Source organism: Nuphar pumila, chromosome 9 (genome assembly GCF_984573655.1).
Source record: "Nuphar pumila chromosome 9, dmNupPumi1.hap1.1, whole genome shotgun sequence".
NCBI classification, from domain to species: Eukaryota; Viridiplantae; Streptophyta; class Magnoliopsida; order Nymphaeales; family Nymphaeaceae; genus Nuphar; species Nuphar pumila.
Window position 1 is genome coordinate 578,793 of NC_143257.1, and position 19,604 is coordinate 598,396.

A 19,604-nucleotide genomic window follows, 5' to 3' on the forward strand; every position below is an offset into this window, starting at 1 on the left:
CTTGGTTACAAATGTGCCCTTAATTTGGTAAGTGGATTCTTGTGCTACAAATGTACAATTGTTTCTCTGCCCATTCTCCTTCACCTTTCTGTAGGGGTGACAATTTCTGACACGACCCGCCAACCCGCCTCTTAGGCGGGTTCGGGTTGGGCTTAAGCCAACCCGTTTAATAAACGGGTCGACCCGCGTAACTCGTTTATTAAACAGGTCGGGTTCGGGTTGGGGGTATGCCAACCCGCCAACCCGGCTGACCCGTTTAATAAACGGGTTAGGCGGGTGGGTCAACCCGCCAACCCGTCTGCCAACCCGCCAACCCGGCCCGTCAACCCGTCAACCCGACCCGCGAACCTGAAAACCCGTTTACTCGACCCAACCCATTTATTAAATGTGTTGGCGGGTCGTGTCGGGTTACCCGTTTATTAAACGGGTCGGGTTCGTGTTTGCCACAGCCGACCCGTTTAATAAACGGTTCGGGTTCAGGTTGAGGTATGCTGACACGCCAACCCGACCCGATTGCCACCCCTACCTTTCTGTAGCTTTGAATGCTGCCCTGATTCAGGGCATGGTGGGATACGAGCATGCCTTTGGGTTCTAGGGGCGTCAATGTGTCTAGTGGGGTCTGGTTTATGTTGCCCTTACAAGCCATTAGTAAGTCTGTTTGGACCTGGACCCAAACCTTGCACAACACATTAAAAATGGATCCTAGTCCAGACCCAAACCTCGCACAACACATCGAAAATGGATCCTAGTCCAGAACCACTGGGTTCAGTGAAGGTCCAACACTTTGACATCATAAGGCTTTCTTTGGAAGCCGGAGATGGAATTTAATAAGGGTTTAATTAATACCTCCTACCCCACCTGTTTTGGGAGATAAGAATGGTGTTAAAGAGTGGAGAAGGGGGTTGGGGTTGGGGTTGGGGTTGGGCCGTTTTTAAGTACATCCTCACAAGGATGCTATGTGACAAATATCATGATATTTATAAAAATATCTCCGATATATGACGAGAAATTGCCTGAAAGTTTAAAATGGCAATTTCTCGTGAGATTTTGAATCTGTGACAAATATTGCGATATTTATATTTTTAAAAGATATTTATCGTGAAAACCCTTAAGATTTTTATTTTAAAATATGTTTTATTTATATTTTCTTATAAAAAATACTTTTTATTTTTTAAATTTATTTTTTATTCCTGAGATTTTGCCAAAAAAAATGCGAGATCTATATAAATTTTCAAAGTCTCCCGAGTTTTTTGCCTGCTGAGATTTTGCTGTTTTTAACTTTTGTCACCATGCAAGAATGTAGTTGACAGCCTCATTTCCCATTTTCTTTCCAATTTTCATCACTCTTCTCTCCAGCACCTGCACCCGAAGACAACCTAAATTACTAATCATTTCTACAAAATCGTGAATTGAGAGAAAATGTGAGTAAATTTCAAACTTGTCAAAGTTAGTACGGTCATTTCCTCAATTACATTAGAGCATCATAGGGCGGATTAGGTGCAATCACATTGCACACTTTGAGTGTGCTTTTGCACCAGACTGCCTTCCATCCCTGGAGTACTGCCTGTCAGCTGAGGGCCCCAACAGAAGTGTGCAATGTGATTGCACCGGATGTGCCGTCCATTGATAGTGAGAAGGAATATAATGCAGTAGTGTTAATAGTTTGTTCTGTTGACATACAATGGTAATCACAGCACCATTTTCACTGGGCGAGGATAGTGAATTTTGATTTTGGTTTTTCATTATAAAATTTAAAACATGACATGATTATCCTATTGTTTTAAATTGATATTTGTTTGTAGGAATGTAATATGAGAGAGAGAAAAAAAAAAAGAATAGACTAATCCTACTGAGCTTTCTTTTTGACTTTTAACCCCAGTTTAGGAGGGGCAGTTGGGCTGCAGTACAGCCAAAAGAATAGACTAATTGAAATAACCAACCATAGCCAAAATAACAAATTGTTTAATTAAAATGACAAACCTTTTACCATATTTCCTAGATTGTGAATGAGATACCACTTGTGAACTCCTGTTTTAATTGGAATACAAATCAAATTAAAAGTTTTTTTTTTTTAATTTTATGATAAGGAACACTCACCCAGGATCAGGTCACTTAATGAATCCGCCTCTTGAGAGGTAAATGCCAGGTAGGGTCTGCCTAACCCCAGTCTGCCTTTGAAAAAACAAAAAATAGAATGCCTTCTTAGTTCTTATACCGTATGACAAAAACATATGGTTCTATATTATCATATTTGTAGGCAGTATCACTCTCAAAAGGCTTGGACAGTTGGACCCATGGTGCATTTTCAATCTTTTTGAGAGGAAAGAGTAAAACTAATTTTATTTAAATAGTTTAAATAAACAGCTTACGGCGATGAGGAATCGAGACAAACGGCAAAGATGGGACGGATCCAACTCAAATCCGTGGCCACCTGAGAGCAACCATGTGATGGTGCATTTTCAATCATTCATCATCATTTCCAGTTGGTACATATAGGAAGAAAACACCGAAACTTTTAGGCTCCACCACCATACATCCCTATAGATAATTGCATGGGAAGGATGAGAGTGCTAATCTCACCCAGCGTTTGACAGGATCCGCAACCCATTAATCTCTCGATTTTTTGCACGTTATCGATATTAATTATTTATTCTTTTCATATTCTCACATAACATAAATAAGAAATAACGAGCCAATAAGTTGTTGCCACACTCAAAGCTTCGGTCAAAATCTTAATTCTTCAACCACCTCCCACCCTCTCTCTGCTCCTGTATCTCCTTCTGCTAAGAATTTCCTGTCGAAAACATCCCTCTGTTCCCCTCTTTTATAATTCCTGTGGGTTTTCTTTTAGGAACTCAGATCATTGTGGTTCCAAAGAAGAAAGAGGAAGAGAAAAACATGTATGCCTGAAGGGGAGGGAGGACCAATCTCTGTCTTCCCTTTTTTATTCCCTTTAGAAGCATCAGAAGCTTGGTTTGAGTGGGTGGAATTGGAATGGGGAGGATTCACCTGACGTACCTCGATGGAAGGATATACACATGCAAGTACTGTCAGACCCATCTTGCCCTCGTCGATGACATTTTTTCCAAGGTTTGATGCCTCTTGCATCTTCTTCCCTCATGCGAAATTGCTCCAAGTGTGGTATACCCACCTAATTGATCGCCATGTTGCGTTAGATAATCGCATAGTTTCGTTGGTTGTGATTGTTTTGTTTTGGTTGGTATGGGTTGCATTGGTTTTATGCAAAAATTCGGGTTAGGGAAATTGATACTGTGATGCTGCTCCCTGTTTAGTTATCAATTAAGGATTAATGTGGAACGATTGTTCTGGTACTTCTCGTATTCGATTGTAGTGCTTCGAATGGTTCAACTTTGGTTTGTGATTGACCTTCAATTTGGGGAACTTAGTGATGGCATGTTAATCTATGAGTCAGAACCAGCGGTTTGTTTACTACGGATTGAATACATTTGCGAGAATGGTTACACCTGCGGAGGCATCTCATCCTACGGTCTTTGTCTCATCTTATTTTTGTTATCCCAAAAGAGAAAAAAGAAAAGAAAAGAAAGAATAAATGGGGAAAGTAGATGATTGCCTCAATTACTTGGTGCTGGAATCGCGAAATATCTAGGATTCTGCTGTTCTCTATTGGTTTTATAGATACGTTTCTGTTTTCTCGTGCGTGGACTAATTTTCATGATCATTTTCCAAAGTGGTGTTGAATGTTATCTTGAAAAGCTGGATAACTTGGAATATTGCATTAGGCACACGATACAGCTTCCCAACATATCCCAGTTTTCTGGAACAGTGAGTGTATCCAAATATATTATAAATTTGGAAGTGTATCCTGTCTTGCCTTTTCTTTAATTGAGAAGCGGAAGTCTGGGTATACAATGGTAACATGATAATTTTATCACGCGGTGACGCATCTGAGAAAAAGCTTTTTCATGATTACACTCAAGATGGGTTTGTAAAAGTATGCTTGTAAGAATTGCATTCTGGCCTTTATTATGCTCTTTTGGTAGTCCAGGATTGGCATATTACAGAAATAGTATGAGATGAACTGACCTTATTCTCTGTCTGTTTCTGTGATCAGCACTTCCACTGCAGGCATGGAAAGGCTTATCTTTTCAGCAAAGTGTAAGTTTCTCAAATTTCCCTACTCATTCAAGGCATTAGTAAGTTTTAGTCAATGGGGTTCCTAAAAGTTCTTTTTTCTGTAATGCAATCACCTGGGGAGAGTTTATTTTTACTTGCTATGTTGTCTGATGGTTTTTAGACTGGCCATTTTCGAAGCATAATTTTAATAGCATGTCAATTTGAATATGTGTCACACTATGGCCTCCTCTCCAATTGAAGTAACATACTTGCAACCTGAAGCCTAGGTATGGACATGTTGATGACAAGTGTTGTTTAGGAAATCTTCAAGTGTTCTTATTCACATTTTAAGAAAGGCCCAAATTGTAATTTGTCTGCAAAATTGTTATGCAAACCATAAGATAGAGAGAAGAAAGGAAGATAAGACACGAGATCTATGGGATTCGTCCCTTAGGCCTACGTCCATGAGCGAAAGGAAGAGCAAAAAATCCACTAGCAAGATGCGAGGAAATATAGAGGCGAGATACAATTCTCTCAAAATCCTAATCCTCGATACACCCAAAACTCTCAAGGGAGGCGGCTATATATATGACAAAGGGCATAAAACCCTAGTCGGTACAAAAGGGAAAATTACAAAACTGAATTGGTCCATACTGCAGGGGCTCTGGTCTCGGGCCTAACGGCCTGATCCCTCTGCTACCACCACAAACCTCATTGAAAATTATCAATGATCAGGTCATGGATCAGATCAGATCAGATCCAGATCAAGACAACCACAACAAAAATCTTAGGCTATTTTAAACTTTAAAACTTAAGACCTTCTCTAGAGTTCGATGCAGCATATATATGCATATCATAAGTTAACGAGGCTCTAAATATTTATTTAGAGGTGGTATCCTTAGCTGTTGACATTATCATAATCTTCAGGACAGCTTTATACTTTCTCCTATTTTCTGTCGGTACCTTAGTAGATCCATTTGTAAGTCATGATTTAATTAATTTTTTCATAGATTTTATTTTCTTTCTTTGTTTTGCTCTTTCTTTTTTTATAAGCCATTTAAGAAGATAATTGTCTGTAGATAGTTTTCTTTCCTTAAAGGTGGTAGTGATTTTTCTCTTTTGGTGTTTCATATAACAGAGCTGGAAAACATAGAATATGATAAAAAATTGAAGCTATTAAATTTTCTTTTATATCTTATCCAGATGAGTGATGTGAAAGTTTGCGGCTCTTGAATAATTAAGGGAGTTGATGACTGATCTTTTTGTATGAATTTTATTTTATTGGAAAAGAATGATACTATGTAATTCCTCACTATGGTTGTCATAATTAATTCATAATTTCAATCCAACTAATGGCATGAGATGTTCCATGATTAACCAGAACGGCTAGTGCCTATGGAAAAATTGATCCAAACAGGCTGATTCTGTCAATTTGTGATCATGTGAAGCCAACTCGATCTGTTGAAACAGTCTGTTCATGTCATCACTTACCTTCCGTCGTCAAAGTGTTTTCCTGTCAGAATCCGCAAACCCTTTTTCCCGCTAAGTAATAAAGATGAATCCTCCTTCACCCCCTCATATTAGCCTCTGTGCTGTTGAAGAAACTGCTGAAAGCATACCTAAAACCTGAAGGGCATTTTAAGGGCATGTTTGCAATGCCCTGTGATTCTTGGATTTTCTCAGCTTCCTGTCATTTACTATCACTTTACTTTCTCAAGTTTAGTGAAACATGAGAAAGCACGAGTTGTGATTGGATTCTCACTTGAGAATACTTTTCCCTTGAATCATGTGAAGTTGGTCACAAGACTGACCTTCTGACCAACAATCACAGCTTTTGGATTCTAGGCTGTGATTGCTCATCCCACCTGTGGCCAAAGCAAACATGCCCTAAGTTAATGTAATGACTCATTTTCATCATATTTGTACTGCTTAGGCTTTTTCATTAAAAAATGTTATACATATTTCTTTCAGTTTAATAGTTTGATTTGTATTTATATTTAAAGGTTATTTCTCTAGCATTTTGTTGAACCTTGTTGTGTATCATTTGTATATGTTATCCTTGGGCAAGCTCTGAATATGCTTCTGGTTGGTTGCTTCTTGAGCTAACTCTTCATTGAGAGATCACCAACAGTAACATTCAGACACTGGAGGAGGAAATAGATACAAATGTCATAATATTTGCAATGTCGCACAACAAAGCCAACAAGCCCTGCATAACACCAAACAATGCTATAAAACTACCCTATGCTTGTAGCCACAGTGGATAGATCAAATTCCCTTGAGGTTTGGTTCTGCTCCACAATTACTTAAATCATGCCTAGTGGGTTAGACACCAAGTTTTTAGATGTGCCGAACAAGGATATGAGTGTGTCCTTGATGAATTTGGATTGAGTTGGTTGTCTTCTTTTTTCACATACAGTACTTACCTAGGAATGTGGATGCATAACATATATTTTACATGAGCTTTCCCCTTTCATGTCCAAAAAACATTGTTTTCACTTGTTTTCAAAATAATTGGTTATAAACCGTCCCCATTTGTTCTGGATTCACAGGAGAATCTAAAACTCTAGATCTATGTGTTTAAAACCCAAAGCAAATGTGAATTGGTCAAATTGCTCAAAAGTGTCCTAAATTAAAAAAGTGCCTATCCTTGGGTTTCATCCAAAAAATATATCAGACACTTGATTGTAGGATCTTACTGGTTTGAAAAGTTGGCCAGCCATCAATATTTTCAAAAGTATCTTTATTCTAAGTATTTTTCTTGTTGATCCGATTGTTTTAATACACAAGCTACCCTGGCTTTGATCCTCATTTTAGTCATTATGCTCTTGCTAAGAGGTATATTCTCACAAGGGCTCCACTCATCTGGCAGGGTGAATCATGAAACTCACTAAGCTGAAGGGATGCGACGAGTTTGAAACTCATGGGTGTGCATCCCTTACCAGGAGGCTGAAGCTAGCTGTGTAAGCTAAGCTCAAAGTCATCCATTTGGAACAATACTAAGCTCCACAAGTGTAGCATGTCTAAATAGAATCTCATGCAGCTGAAATGACAATTTAACTATCGCCCACCATTAACTGGAATTTATTAGTGTAATTGCCTTAAGTAACTTGTACAAAGTGCCTTGTGCATATTTGCTGCCTTAAATGTTTCAGTTCTGGAACCTTGACCACATTGTGTGGACTTGCAGAATACACAGTGTATCCTGCCCCACTATAGGCTTCAGTGTTATGATTCTGCATCTTAGTCACTTGTCAGGCTTTATAACGAATCATCATATTCTTTTAGTAGGCTATAGTTCCAGTCAACTTGATGGAAATCCATTTCGCTCTCAGCATTTTCGTAAGAGATATTATGCTCTAGATCCAGCAAAGAATGGGGGATTAAATGAAAATTTTCAGCATTGATTTGATGAGGACTCTAGTTAGGGAAGTAGATTAACACACGAATATCTATGGATCGCGCAAAGGAATCCCAACAATGATATTTGGAGCCAACTCATGTGAGGAATTTTATGTACTTCTAAAGAGCAGGCCATTTTCTTGTCCCAGATAGCTGTACTTGCATTCAATATTCATGCTTCTAGATCTTGCTTTCTACATTCTTTCGGGCTTTCATATGTTTACTCTTGTATGTTGGTGTTTTGACAGTGCGAACGTCTCACTGGGGTATAAGGAAGAGAGGATGATGATCACTGGCATGCATACTGTTGCTGATATATTTTGCAATGGGTGTGGAGCAATTGTAGGATGGAAATATGTAAGATCATTGGACTACTAGTGGTATCTTTTCATCTTAATTCCACCTATAATGGATCACCGGCTTGCTTGCAGGAGGTAGCTCCTGATGAGACACAGAAATACAAGGAGGGAAAGTTCATCTTAGAGAGGTAACAATGTAGTATTTAGCTGGCTTGCTTTTTTGTCGTGCTGGTGCAATGTTGCATGGAGTTACTGGCACCGTGTTTCTTGGTAAGCAGGATAAAGGTGGTTGACTTTGATGGAACCCACTTTTGGGTAAGCAGTGAAGCACAGGTGGGCGGAAGCGATGCAGACAACGCTGGAGATTAAGCATCAATATGCAACACAGACAGCAGTTATTTGAACATATGTTCTTGCCTTCTCGTGTCTTAAAACTGTTTGCAATCGAGCAAAGCTTCTGAACATGAAAACTCTCCTTTCTGCATGCTTAAAATATGATACCAGCATTAGTTCTCTGTAAATGTCCCGTCAATTCCATTGATGTTTGCTGTGTAATGCATTATGTCATGGTGGAAACAAGTATTCATTAGCATTCGTCAGATCCTTGGATTTACAATGTAATCTCAGTCATCAGTTTCCCCGTTTACTCCATGAATTCGGTCTTGCATGTTCTTGGCCGATAGACCCTTAATAAAAAACAACAACGATGACGAAATCTTTCTGCGTGTAACCCATGAAATTTTGGGGTTCTAACGTTACGTTTACTTAATGCACAAGAATACAAGCAGGAAAAGGGAATTTGTACATATTTCATTTGTGAACCAGCATCGTGAAACAAAAAAAAAACATTTCCCAACTTGGCGAGACCACATACAAATTCAGCTTGTCTCAAGTCTTTTTTTTTTATTGAAAGGCAAGCTGGGGTTTAGGCAGACCCCCACCAGTTAATATTCAACGTACCACTGAGTTTTGAACCAGCAACGTCCCACCACAAGGAGACGTGCACTGATAGCTCCTACCAACCACTTTGGTCTTTAATGAACCTGAAAGACGCAGTGGTGGTTAGAGGTAATAGTTATAGACCATGAGCTCCGACAATGATGAACCGACAACCCTCCTGTATCTACGCAGCCGCTGTTCTAATGAGTCGATCTCCCTTCTCCTCTTCGAGCCAAAAGCCTGTTGCAGATCCTTCAAACACATGCAGAAATGTTAGGTGGTACCATCGTTCCTAGATGACATCAAAACTTGATGCTTCAGTTTTAAACCATCCATTGATTTATTTATTTATTTTGTTAAACAAAAAAGAAAAAAAAAAGTTTTCTGCAAATTGGTCCCTGCCTTGTAGTCATCTTGCAAATTAGTCCATGCCTTTTGTAGTTTTGCAAATCGGTCCTTGCCTTTCTCACCGTTATTGCAAATTGGTCTTTCTAGCTGTTAGTTTGACCTTGACCATGGTTAACTGGTCACCAAAATGCCCCTCATCAAATAGTTGTTAGTTTATTAACCTTTTGCAAATTAGTCCCTACCCCTATTCACATTTTGCAAATTGGTCCTCCTGTATGCGCAGAACTCTCAATCTGTCTGCTCTTAAACAGTTACCACCAGGAAAGCTAATGGCTGTCAACTTCAAGGACTGATTTGCAAAGCTTAATGAAAAGGCAAGGACCAATTTGCAAAAAAAATCCAAAAGAAAAGCGTTCATCTGATCCCAGGAAACCGGATGTTGGTCAAGGCCCGCTAAATAACAACTGCACAATAAGATTACGACATGAAGTCGAACTGATATTACCTTAAACTGCAGGCGAGTGTTGCCAAATCCTACTACTGTTATCTTGCTGACATCTCCGGTCTTAATACGATCAAGCAATGGCTCAGTGCCAGATTCCAGGTCTAAGCCATTAATAGGCCCTGAATCAGAGCCATGGAATGCAACCTTCAATCCTTCACCTCCACCAGAAAGGGTTTCCTGATCGTCTTCACCAGAGCTTAAGCATGGGTGCATTGCAGAATTTTCTCTAGTCTGACGGGTCATGATGCTCTCCTTTCCCAGGCCAACATAATCTGACAGGATCACATAAGGCTTTTGATCAAGCAAAGGTTTTGCGATATCAAAGGGCACCCACCTGTGATAACCAATACATCTTTCACTTGGAAGAAATTTTCTAGAAAAAAGAAAAATATGAAAACAAAGTAAACTGCACACATGCATTAAGCAGCAGTGCAGCACCATGCACCCTTTACTCATGATAATAAACATGTTTATTCCATGGCATGTCCAAATAAGAACCAGCCTGTGGAACCAACCCCGGGGGGGGGGGGGCTCCGCTTGTCTGGTAGGAGCAGCTAGTGCACATCACATTGTGTTGGGACGTTGAAATTTTGAATCCCAATGTATAGTTGTATAACTGGTAGAGATCTGCCTAACCCCAGCTTGCCTATCAAAAAAAAAAAAAACTGCCTGTGGAAAGTATCGCTATGCAAGAGCTTCAACAACCTAAAATCTTGCTCTTGACTTCTTAAATTGATCATTTGCTTTTGTTGGACCTAGCTCGATGCTCGACTTCTTAAAGAGATAATTTGTTTTTGTGTTATATTTTGAAAATATTGTGAGAAATTCCGATATTTTAAGGTAGCCGATAATATCGGTAAAATGTCATGATATTTTCAAAATATTGTGATAATATCACAATATTATCATGATATTGATGCAAAAGAATTTAAAAAACTTATCTTTATATATTTTAAGTTTATTTTTAGAATTTTTGTTTCCTTTGTATTTTAAAAACTTTTAAAACTTTTTTCTTTATATTTTTGTAAGAAAAATAATAGAAAACCTCTTGTTTCTTACTATTATTTATATTTTTTTCAATTTTTTAAGCTTTTGATATTTTCTCGAGATTTTTCACCTTTTGAAAATATCTTTGAGAAAAGCTCTCGCCGAAAAATTACCTTGAATGATATAGGTGACTATGATTTCAACCATACGAGCAAACAGCCATTTGTATGATATACCAATTCATGGCATACTAACCCCTTTTATGTCTATTCTTCTGAGAAAAGTCCTTGCATATGAAACCTGTTTAGGATTTTGCTTTTTTTTTTCCAGAACAAGTTGTTTAGCTTTTGGGGTATTGGCTGATTAACAATTTAATATCTGTTAAAAGCTCAACCAGCTCATTTAACTAGGAACTAAAAGAGATGCAAAGACACGTAAAACCAAATAAAAAACATGACAGTAGAAATTTGCAACACTAGCAATTCCACCGAGGACCTGATTTACACTCTTCTTCCATGTCTATCATTTCAACAGCCAATCTAATGAGAAACAAAAAACTTATTAAAAACCAGGAATCAGGAACTTATTTTTCTTTGGAACATCATGTAGGATGTGCAAAATTTGACATTAAGAAATCCAAACAAAAATTAAAGGTGGGCTATCAACTTCTAAAATATTACACAACCACAAGCACAACAGAAGCTAGAATTGATGTTACATCTTAATTTTTGAATAGAAGAATTTGGGGTCCTGAATTGTTCAAGTCACAAAAATTTCTATCGTGTTTATGGTGACAGAAAGCAGGATTTCTATTGCGGTCCAGGCAAGTGGAAAGCGCAAACTGGTAACATCGTATCTGTTCACCAACTTATGACATAGACCATTTCCTTGTTTTCATACAATCAGGAAAGTTCCCATGATTTCATGAAAACTAATTTATGATTATACTGCAAACAGCCCAGAGAAAAAATCTAGAATGGGCCACCAGGACTTTCAACACCATCACACAAAAGCTAACTTGGTTCATATCTCAAAATGTAGAAAAGATAAAGAGCATAAAAGGATTACAATAAAAAAAACTAAATGTATGTTGCCTATAGAATGATAGAGGTTACAAAGACGGAGCATTCTGAGCTGGCTGGTCAGCACCTAAAACTAAAGAGGATCATGTAAATAAAATGGCCATTTGAGAGACCAGGCTACATGAATACCCATAAAGCATAGTTTAAGTTCTCGATATTCAATTTGTCTCCCATCAGAGTGTATTCTTCATAAATCATGGATTAGATCTAGGGGTATACACAAGCCGAGATGAGTGCAGGCTTGACCTATGTGAGCTCCACTGAATACAGCTTTGTACCAGGCTCAAGCTCAGGTAGGCTGAGCTTGAGACAATCTGTGCCATGTAAACCTTTTCTTTTTTCGACTTTACATTTAAGGTGAAAAGTTATCTTATGCAAGCAACAGTGCAGAACCACCCCACCAATGTGGATACATCAATCTTACTATTTATAAAGCTTAATTGAGTCGAGCCTTTCCAAGCCCATGCAAGGCTCAGGCTCAGCTTGTTATTGAGCAGGTTTTGAATCCAGGCTCAAGATCAGCCAGTTTATCAAATAAACAAGCCCAGGCAGAGCCCTCTTGCAAAAAAGCTTGTTTCCCGTGCACCCCTAACTCCATGCCTGTACTTCCAGATGCAACTGTTGCTATTTTCAGTAGTGAAGTTCCAACGGTCAATTGAATGGTTTGAAAGGACAAGCCGTAAAGAGGTATATGAGACAACCAACATGAAAGAGCAACAATACCATCCATATTATACAGTTAGACAATGGACTGCATGCATCAAAATTTGAGAACAGAATTGGCTTAACATTAGATAGGCTTACAGACTATGTGATGCAACTTGCAAGATGATGACTTACTGGTAACGAAGCGGGCATAGAAGCTCTGAGGGAGAGTATGACGCCTTATATCTCATTTTGCTGCAGGAGTGGATATAATATCCAAGATAATAGTACTGCATGCTGGGGCAGAGGATCTGTGCTTCTTTGACCCAATTAATTTCATGCAGAGCAGAATATTTGCCAAGTGACAAACAGGCAAAGTCTGGGTCCCAGAATAAATATTTACTCGACAGACATCTTGGAAGGACATCTACTACACCAACTGCAACAAGCTTCCCATCAATCAAATACTGTTCATGGAAGGAGCCAAACCCACAAGGTGGAACTTTGCCATCATTAGAGGGTGGGACGAATATGAGAGGAGTTTCCACCAAAAATTTTATATAAGAAAATTTATCCAGTCGATTCGGTTTATCATTATGCACTATAGTTTGATAGCGTCTATAAAGCGCAAATTCCTCAGGATCAAAACTTGACCTGTTCATGCGAATCTCAAGTTTTTGCTTTTTGCACTGAGACAGCCCTTTGTGACTCAGAAGGAACTTCCGCTCGGCATTAGCTACATTAATCCCAAGAGATTGAATAGAGGTTTTTATGGTGGAAGGTGCTATTTCTGAAGCAGCCTGTTTTGTTGCTGAATAAAAGTTGATGTGGCCATTGCATGCTAGGACCAACAATCCAGAAAGTTCACCTTGCTGTTCCATTGATTTGGCCAGTTCAGCTGCTACATAGGTTCGTGAAAATTCCTCTTTTACTGATGATGACCGCTTTATAGTTGCTTCTATCTGAAAGGCAACACTGCTTGTGTACAATAAATCTCCAGCAACATTTCGCAGCTTGTTCTTGATTTGTGGCACTGCCTTCTTGACAGAAGCATGTGGAAAGTCCATCATGGAAGGTAAAACACCACATTTGATGCATGCATTAACAGCATTATCAATCTTAATGGATAAATTCCTTGCACACTGATCCAACTCATGCGTAACTACACAAATACCACCAGGAGATTCTTCCATTAATGTACCTGAAGATCCATTTGAAGACACACTGCCATCATTGGTGCATGTATTCTTAGAAGTATGTGATCGGTCCTCCCTCAATTTTGTCTTCTTTAGGCAAAACATGCCATCTAAGAACCTGCATGTTGATTGCTTTCAGCATGAGGTATTTAAAAAAAAATCACAAACAAACAGCCTGTATCCTGATTCACTATATGAACATAAGCTTGTTAATTTAAGCTATCAGGTAAATTATGTTTGTCCTAGCATAAAATGCAGACAACATCCTGGAATATAAGAAGAGACCTAATGTGCACTTAGCAGAAGTGCAAATATTCAGTGAAATTACCTTTTCATTTGTGTAGATGCACGAAGTTGCTCTTTGGAGGGAACAAAGTCATCCACCTTAAGACGGATGGTGTATGAAGGGCAGCATGTTCTTTCCATCTCAGGTTTGTAAAGAGATTTCCCAGCTCTCCTCCATCCACGGTCAAGAAGTTCTGTAAACATTAAAAAGTTCTGTAAATACTAAGGTAGGTGAAAGACAACAATGAACAGTTGCATTCTATAAACACCAATAAAATTAACTTGAGTCAGTAAAGCATAATATTGTCTGTGCAAACCTTACCAACAAAGAGACGGATCTAAGAAATTAAAAGTGCAAGGGGAAGACTGAAATAATAAAAACAACAGTTAAGCAGCCAATGATTTAGGGCATGCTCTCCTTCTGCCTCCAGTTAAATAATCCATAGACTGGATTTAGTTTTCACAATCTAAGTAGAAATAATGGATGTCCTCAATTTCTGTTTCTGGACATTAGCTCAATTATTTTCATATGAATGTTCAAATTATTTGTATTTTTATTGACTCTGTATGCCCAGCATGTCATTTTTTAAGTTGCACAAAAATTTCCATAAAAAAAGTTTTCAGGAACTTGTGTTTCCGACAATAATTTGCAACTTTAAAATCTAAATTCCCATTAGAAAGTGTTGGTCAACATGACATGCTAATACTCGTAGCACCTAATGGCTAAGCCAAGACTTGCATGAATTAAACAAAATAAAACAGGCCCTAACCAGGTCCAACCCAAATAGGAAAACAAACCTTACTTTTGGATGCACATTCACCCAAAACAAGCTCATCAGGATCAGATAACCAATCCAGATGGTCCAATCCATTTCATCATATTCATCAGGAAAATAGATAGCAAAAGGAAACTGTATCCAGGAATTACAGAAATCTAATGAAATTTACATTGGAAATTAAATTAATCACATTCTCAGCATTTCCCCAGCAGGACGCACCTTGGTAGTCTTCCACTGTGATACTGTGAGCCGATAAATCTGAAGAAAGAAATGACAAATGAAGCATGTCAAGGAAAATGCTAAGATACATATCAAAAGCATTCGTATTAATGGTTTAGTACAAATAAAGGAATTTTAGATTTAATCGCCTAACCTATGACAAAATTATGTTTAACTGCCTGTGTTTCAAGATTTTTTGAATGGGCGCCTGAGTTTTCAGCATATTGCTCATATCACTGCCTTATGCTACTTTTTTATCATTTTACTCCAGTTCACTTTTCTAATTTTGTCATAGGTTAGGCGGTCAACCATAAAATTCCTACAAATAATGCACCAATGATACACCAAATGCAAGTGCCGCAGAGATGTACATGTCTAATTAAAATGATTAACAGATTGAACCAACTTAACACAGAATCAGTACTTCTTAAAAAAAAAACACAGAATCAGTACGAGATGTGCTTTAAACAAATAGCAGCCAAGATGACTTTGTCAAAAGAATCTTATTGCACCAGTTAACCTGTAAATTGGATGGAAGAAACAAAGAAGAGATCTTAATTGTCCATCTAGTCAGTGCCTTTTCAGGATAAAATAACAACTAGACATCAGAACTTATATCAAGAAAAATGAAAACATCCAAGGGCATCTCAATTGCACCACACTAAAAGAAAGAGAGACCATGTGGCACAACAGACTCACTTGATCACAGGTATTGAAAGAAAGACATTATTCCAAGAAAAAGTTACTGAAAAAAAAAAAACTGAATAGAACTACTCAGTTATCATAAAGGACTTTCTTGAATTTGCATTCATATTATTGTACGTGATTTCAGACCAATAGTAGGGGGGGGGGGGGGGGAACGAAGAGAGAGAGAGAGAGAGATTTCCATGAAATTACATGATTCACAGAAATCCTAACCTTGTGCAAACTCGATAAATTCACAGTTTGAAATACTCTTGTAAATTCTTTTATTTTTCTATAATTCAGCTTCTAGATCCGAACTAACCATAACAGACTAGAAACAGACATGGCGAAGTACCTTATCGGAAATTAAAAATTGTCGAAGAAAAAAAACAGAAGATACACAAGCTTGTGCTGATTGTCAGCTAAATCATCCAGCAAAGAAATTAAGTAAATTTCGAGAATTATAATCTCAGTCAAATCGTGGTTTGAAAGAGTTTCCAATCTGCAAACGAGTAACACTGAATCCAAAAAACTCTTAAGCAAGAGGCGAATTTCAGCATAAGACAGAAGCAAGAAGACAGCCAGAGATGAGAATTCAAGCTATTCAAGTAATCGTAAGAACATCAGACAATCGGAGCACAACAAGAAGTGAGTACCGTGAGTGACACTCGTCTGGTCTTCGGATTTGCAGTAACCGCAAGATCTATCGTACTGCCCCCAATCGGTGATGACGCTTTCTCCGGCGACTCTGCTACTATTGCTGCCGCTCTGGTTCTCCCGTCCGTCCATTTCCAAAGGATTTCTTCTCCTACAAGGATCGATAGAGTTTCGGAAGATTGGATTCGAAGAAGGCAGAGAAGAAAATTAGAAGCAACCGCAGCCCAACACCTTCCCTCTTCTTCTTCTTCTTCGTCGTCTTCGCTAGCAACGATATCATACCTCTCTCAAACGCGTTAACGCCAACTTTTCCTCCTCTGCGTACCCAAAATTTACCCTTCACAAACCCGAGTAAGACGTGAACGCCAGAAATGCAAGCTGGGTCGGGCTCGCGTCCAAGGAACCTTGGACAGAAATTTCTCCAAGGCACCTTGGTTACCGTCCATCACAGGGATGAACGGCAACATCCAAAGCATGTCAGAGGTTCTGTGTCCTGTCCTGAGAACTTCACTTTCAAAATTGTCTCCGTCCTTTTCACGCACACAAGGGATAAAACTATTTTAAAAAATGCAGAGAAAAGATTCCTGACTTTAATTTTTCCGCTTGTTGACTTGACTGACTCCACTGAATACGTTTGGAAGCAAGAAAAAGAAAGTCTCACAAGAAAAAAATATATTTGTCTATGACAAATTTTAATAAGAAAACTTTTTCAAGGATTTTTTTTTTCCTTTGTTTGTATAGCATGAGAAAAATAAAGTAGAAAAATGATGGAGAGAGGTGTAGGTCGACCAAATCAGAGCTAGACCTGAAAATAGTGGTAGATGAGAGAAAGATGAAGATGGAGGAAGATCTTTCTACGGCAGCCCATGGAACAAGATGTGCTGTGAATATAGTGAAAAAGTTAAAAATCGCAAACTATCATTTTTCAAAAACTTGCGAGAATTTAAATTTTTTCATAAATCTTGCATTTTTTGGCAAACTCTTAGCAATAAAAAATTTTAAATATAAACAATAATTTTTATGATAAAATTTATTTAAAAATAAAAAACACAGTTTTTCATGATAAATAGTAATTTAAAACGTAAATATTGTGTTTAAATCATGATATTTATGTTTTTTCATAAATCTCATGATATTTTGAAAAACTCACGAGAAACTACCATTTTTAAACTTTCAGGCAATTTCTCATTATATTATCATGAGATTTTCATAAATCTCGCTATATTTGTCACTATGGTTGTGAGTGAATAGTTGTCCTATCACAATAATAATAATAATAATAATAATAAGAGCCAATTGACTTCATATTTTTATGATGTTCACGCTAGACATTTTCATGAAAGAAATGAAAAATAGTTGCTGGATAATGGAAGATCCAACGGCCAATAATTCAATACCACCGTATTATGGTAGTATTGAACCGCCATATATATATGTATATATGTATATATATATATATATATATATATATATATATATATATATATATATATATGTGTGTGTGTGTGTGTTGCAGACCATTTATCTTTCGACCCTTTTTAAAAAACATATTTATATGTATTTTTTGTTTAATCTAAACATCATGCTTTATTTAGTAGAAAACATGTATTAGTTTAAGTATTTCTCATGTTTAAATGTTTTTTTAAGTCAACAAAACATCAATTCTTTATTAACTAAATAATAATAATTCTTGTTAAATTGGTTCGATCAAAGCATGGTTTTTAGTAAGTAGGCAGTGATAAAGGGATCTACAGGTTTGAATTAATCCAAAAACTCAAGCAAATATATATGTTTTCTAAAAGGGTTTGGGACACTGTTGGAGATAAATTGTCTGGAACATACACATTATTATATATGTGAGAAAATATTTTTTACTAATGAAAATAAGGAGCTAATGAGCTAAAAATCATAAGTTCAAGTTGTATCACTCAATCCAATCATAGAGATGTGTTCAACACTGTTTGTTGGATAAGGCATGCTCTTTTGGTGTGATATGTAACATTTGATCTACAAAGAATTATAAATTTAATGAAAATGATTTCTACTCATTAGTTTCTTACCTTAATTAGTAGCCAATATTTATCCTATATGTACATGTATGAGCATACATTCTTTTTAAAATATTGTTTTTTAAGTGTATCTTATTCATTTTAATAAAGTTGAATCCATACAATGTTAAACACGACTAATTTAATGTTAGATCAATATATATATATAAATATATATATATAGAGAGAGAGAAAGGAATAATGTCAGTCACCTTTCTCATCGAACATGGGTCGGACACTTATCCGCCACTGATAGCACAAGATCAGCTGTGAAGCATCACTGTTTTGCAAAAAACAGCATTTAGCCTAAATAAAAAAAGGTCTGATTTAAAATCTATCCCCCTACGGGGATGGACTTACGCTTTCCCCCACCTTGCCCTTCCCCGCCTCGTCCCCAATCCTTCAAGGATGACTATAGACCGAGGAGAGACGGGGCCCGCCTCGCCCCCATTTGGACCGGGGATGGAGGACTTGAAACGGGGATGGAGGTGGGGGTGGAGGTTAAAATCCATCCCCGTGCGGGGATGGAGGCAAGGATGGAGGTTCGGATTTTGAGATGGGGCGGGGTGGAGACCTTGTCCCCCACCCGGGTCCACTGAGATCCCTATCCACAATCCTTGATACTAAGCAACCACCCTTTAGTTAAGTCAATGCTCCATACCACGGACCTAGTTCCCACGTTAGAGGCCTATTCAGCAGCTCTACTGAATATCCTTTTCAAAAAATATGGTGCAAAAGTGATGTCAATCCGCTCTCGGATTTACAGGAAATTTTTACCAAACTACAGTATTTAAGAAAAAACATGAAATAACAGAAAAATACAGGAAATAATAAATTAACTGAAATTAAAGAAAATAAATTAATTGAATTTCATATCCCAATCAACTGTCTAACCCTTAAATCTTTCAATCCTAATAGTAATAAATCTAGCTTTTCTATTTGATAAACATTAAATAAGACAGGTTGATAAGCTTCCTAATTAGATATGGATCCAATGTAGATCTAATATATACATACAAACTAAAAAGTAATCTAAACTGTAAAACATAACCAATTGGATCATGTAGACTTGAAGAAGTGTTTTTCTCGCTCATGTATCATTCGTGTCTCACATTGGAGAAGACTCGCCCTCAAGTTTGATCTCACTTGCGCTTCTTCGGGTTATGGGCCCAGGATATTGAACTAGGTCTTCGCGCTGCTCTATGTATTGAACAAACCAAGTTTTGTCCCAACATGCATAAAGCCCAGAACATTCTTTTTTAACCATCCAAAATTATCACGTGTCTTCACTCAGGTATGGGTTAAATTGATCAAGAGTAAGAGGCTAAGATAAATTTTGGATCCATTTCGAAGGAACCCGATTCGATCCAAAGTAAGTCAAAGGTTGGGGGCAGGCTTGAGTTAGGTAATATGGGTTTATGTTGGTTTTGGATC

At 37.7% G+C, this 19,604-nt stretch overlaps 2 protein-coding genes across 4 annotated transcripts; one reads left to right on the forward strand and one right to left on the reverse strand.

Moving 5' to 3' along the window:
* The first annotated feature begins 2,711 nt into the window (after positions 1-2,711).
* LOC149828118 (protein yippee-like) lies at positions 2,712-8,442 on the forward strand. Of its 2 annotated transcripts, XM_090017394.1 has the most exons (5): positions 2,712-3,090; positions 4,094-4,137; positions 7,746-7,854; positions 7,929-7,984; positions 8,075-8,442. In XM_090017394.1, the coding sequence occupies exons 1-5, from the start codon at positions 2,995-2,997 to the stop codon at positions 8,163-8,165; spliced, it is 396 nt and encodes a 131-aa protein (XP_089873520.1). In that variant the 5' UTR covers positions 2,712-2,994; the 3' UTR covers positions 8,166-8,442. The 2 variants fall into 2 exon arrangements, with proteins under 2 accessions (XP_089873520.1, XP_089873521.1); XM_090017395.1 differs by lacking the exon at positions 4,094-4,137.
* Positions 8,443-8,679: 237 nt separating this feature from the next.
* LOC149828119 (arginyl-tRNA--protein transferase 2-like) lies at positions 8,680-16,551 on the reverse strand. 2 transcript variants are annotated; one of them, XM_090017393.1, is made up of 6 exons: positions 16,122-16,551; positions 14,782-14,820; positions 13,827-13,977; positions 12,498-13,616; positions 9,589-9,922; positions 8,680-9,027 (listed from the first exon to the last, which is right to left on the reverse strand). In XM_090017393.1, exons 1-6 carry the CDS (start codon positions 16,252-16,254, stop codon positions 8,920-8,922), a joined length of 1,884 nt encoding a protein of 627 aa, XP_089873519.1. In that variant the 5' UTR covers positions 16,255-16,551; the 3' UTR covers positions 8,680-8,919. The 2 variants fall into 2 exon arrangements, with proteins under 2 accessions (XP_089873519.1, XP_089873518.1); XM_090017392.1 differs by having other exon boundaries at positions 8,680-8,987; positions 16,122-16,544.
* Between the last annotated feature and the right edge of the window lie 3,053 nt (positions 16,552-19,604).

Coding starts and splice junctions, on each gene's coding strand:
- LOC149828119 (XM_090017392.1), bottom strand. CDS start 16,254: ATGGACGGACGGGAGAACCAGAGCGGCAGCAATAGTAGCAGAGTCGCC. Junction 13,617..13,826: donor GCATCTACACAAATGAAAAG/GTAATTTCACTG, acceptor ATCAACATGCAG/GTTCTTAGATGGCATGTTTT. Junction 8,988..9,588: donor ACACTCGCCTGCAGTTTAAG/GTAATATCAGTT, acceptor ATGTGTTTGAAG/GATCTGCAACAGGCTTTTGG.
- LOC149828118 (XM_090017394.1), top strand. CDS start 2,995: ATGGGGAGGATTCACCTGACGTACCTCGATGGAAGGATATACACATGC. Junction 3,091..4,093: donor TCGATGACATTTTTTCCAAG/GTTTGATGCCTC, acceptor TTCTGTGATCAG/CACTTCCACTGCAGGCATGG. Junction 4,138..7,745: donor GCTTATCTTTTCAGCAAAGT/GTAAGTTTCTCA, acceptor GTGTTTTGACAG/TGCGAACGTCTCACTGGGGT.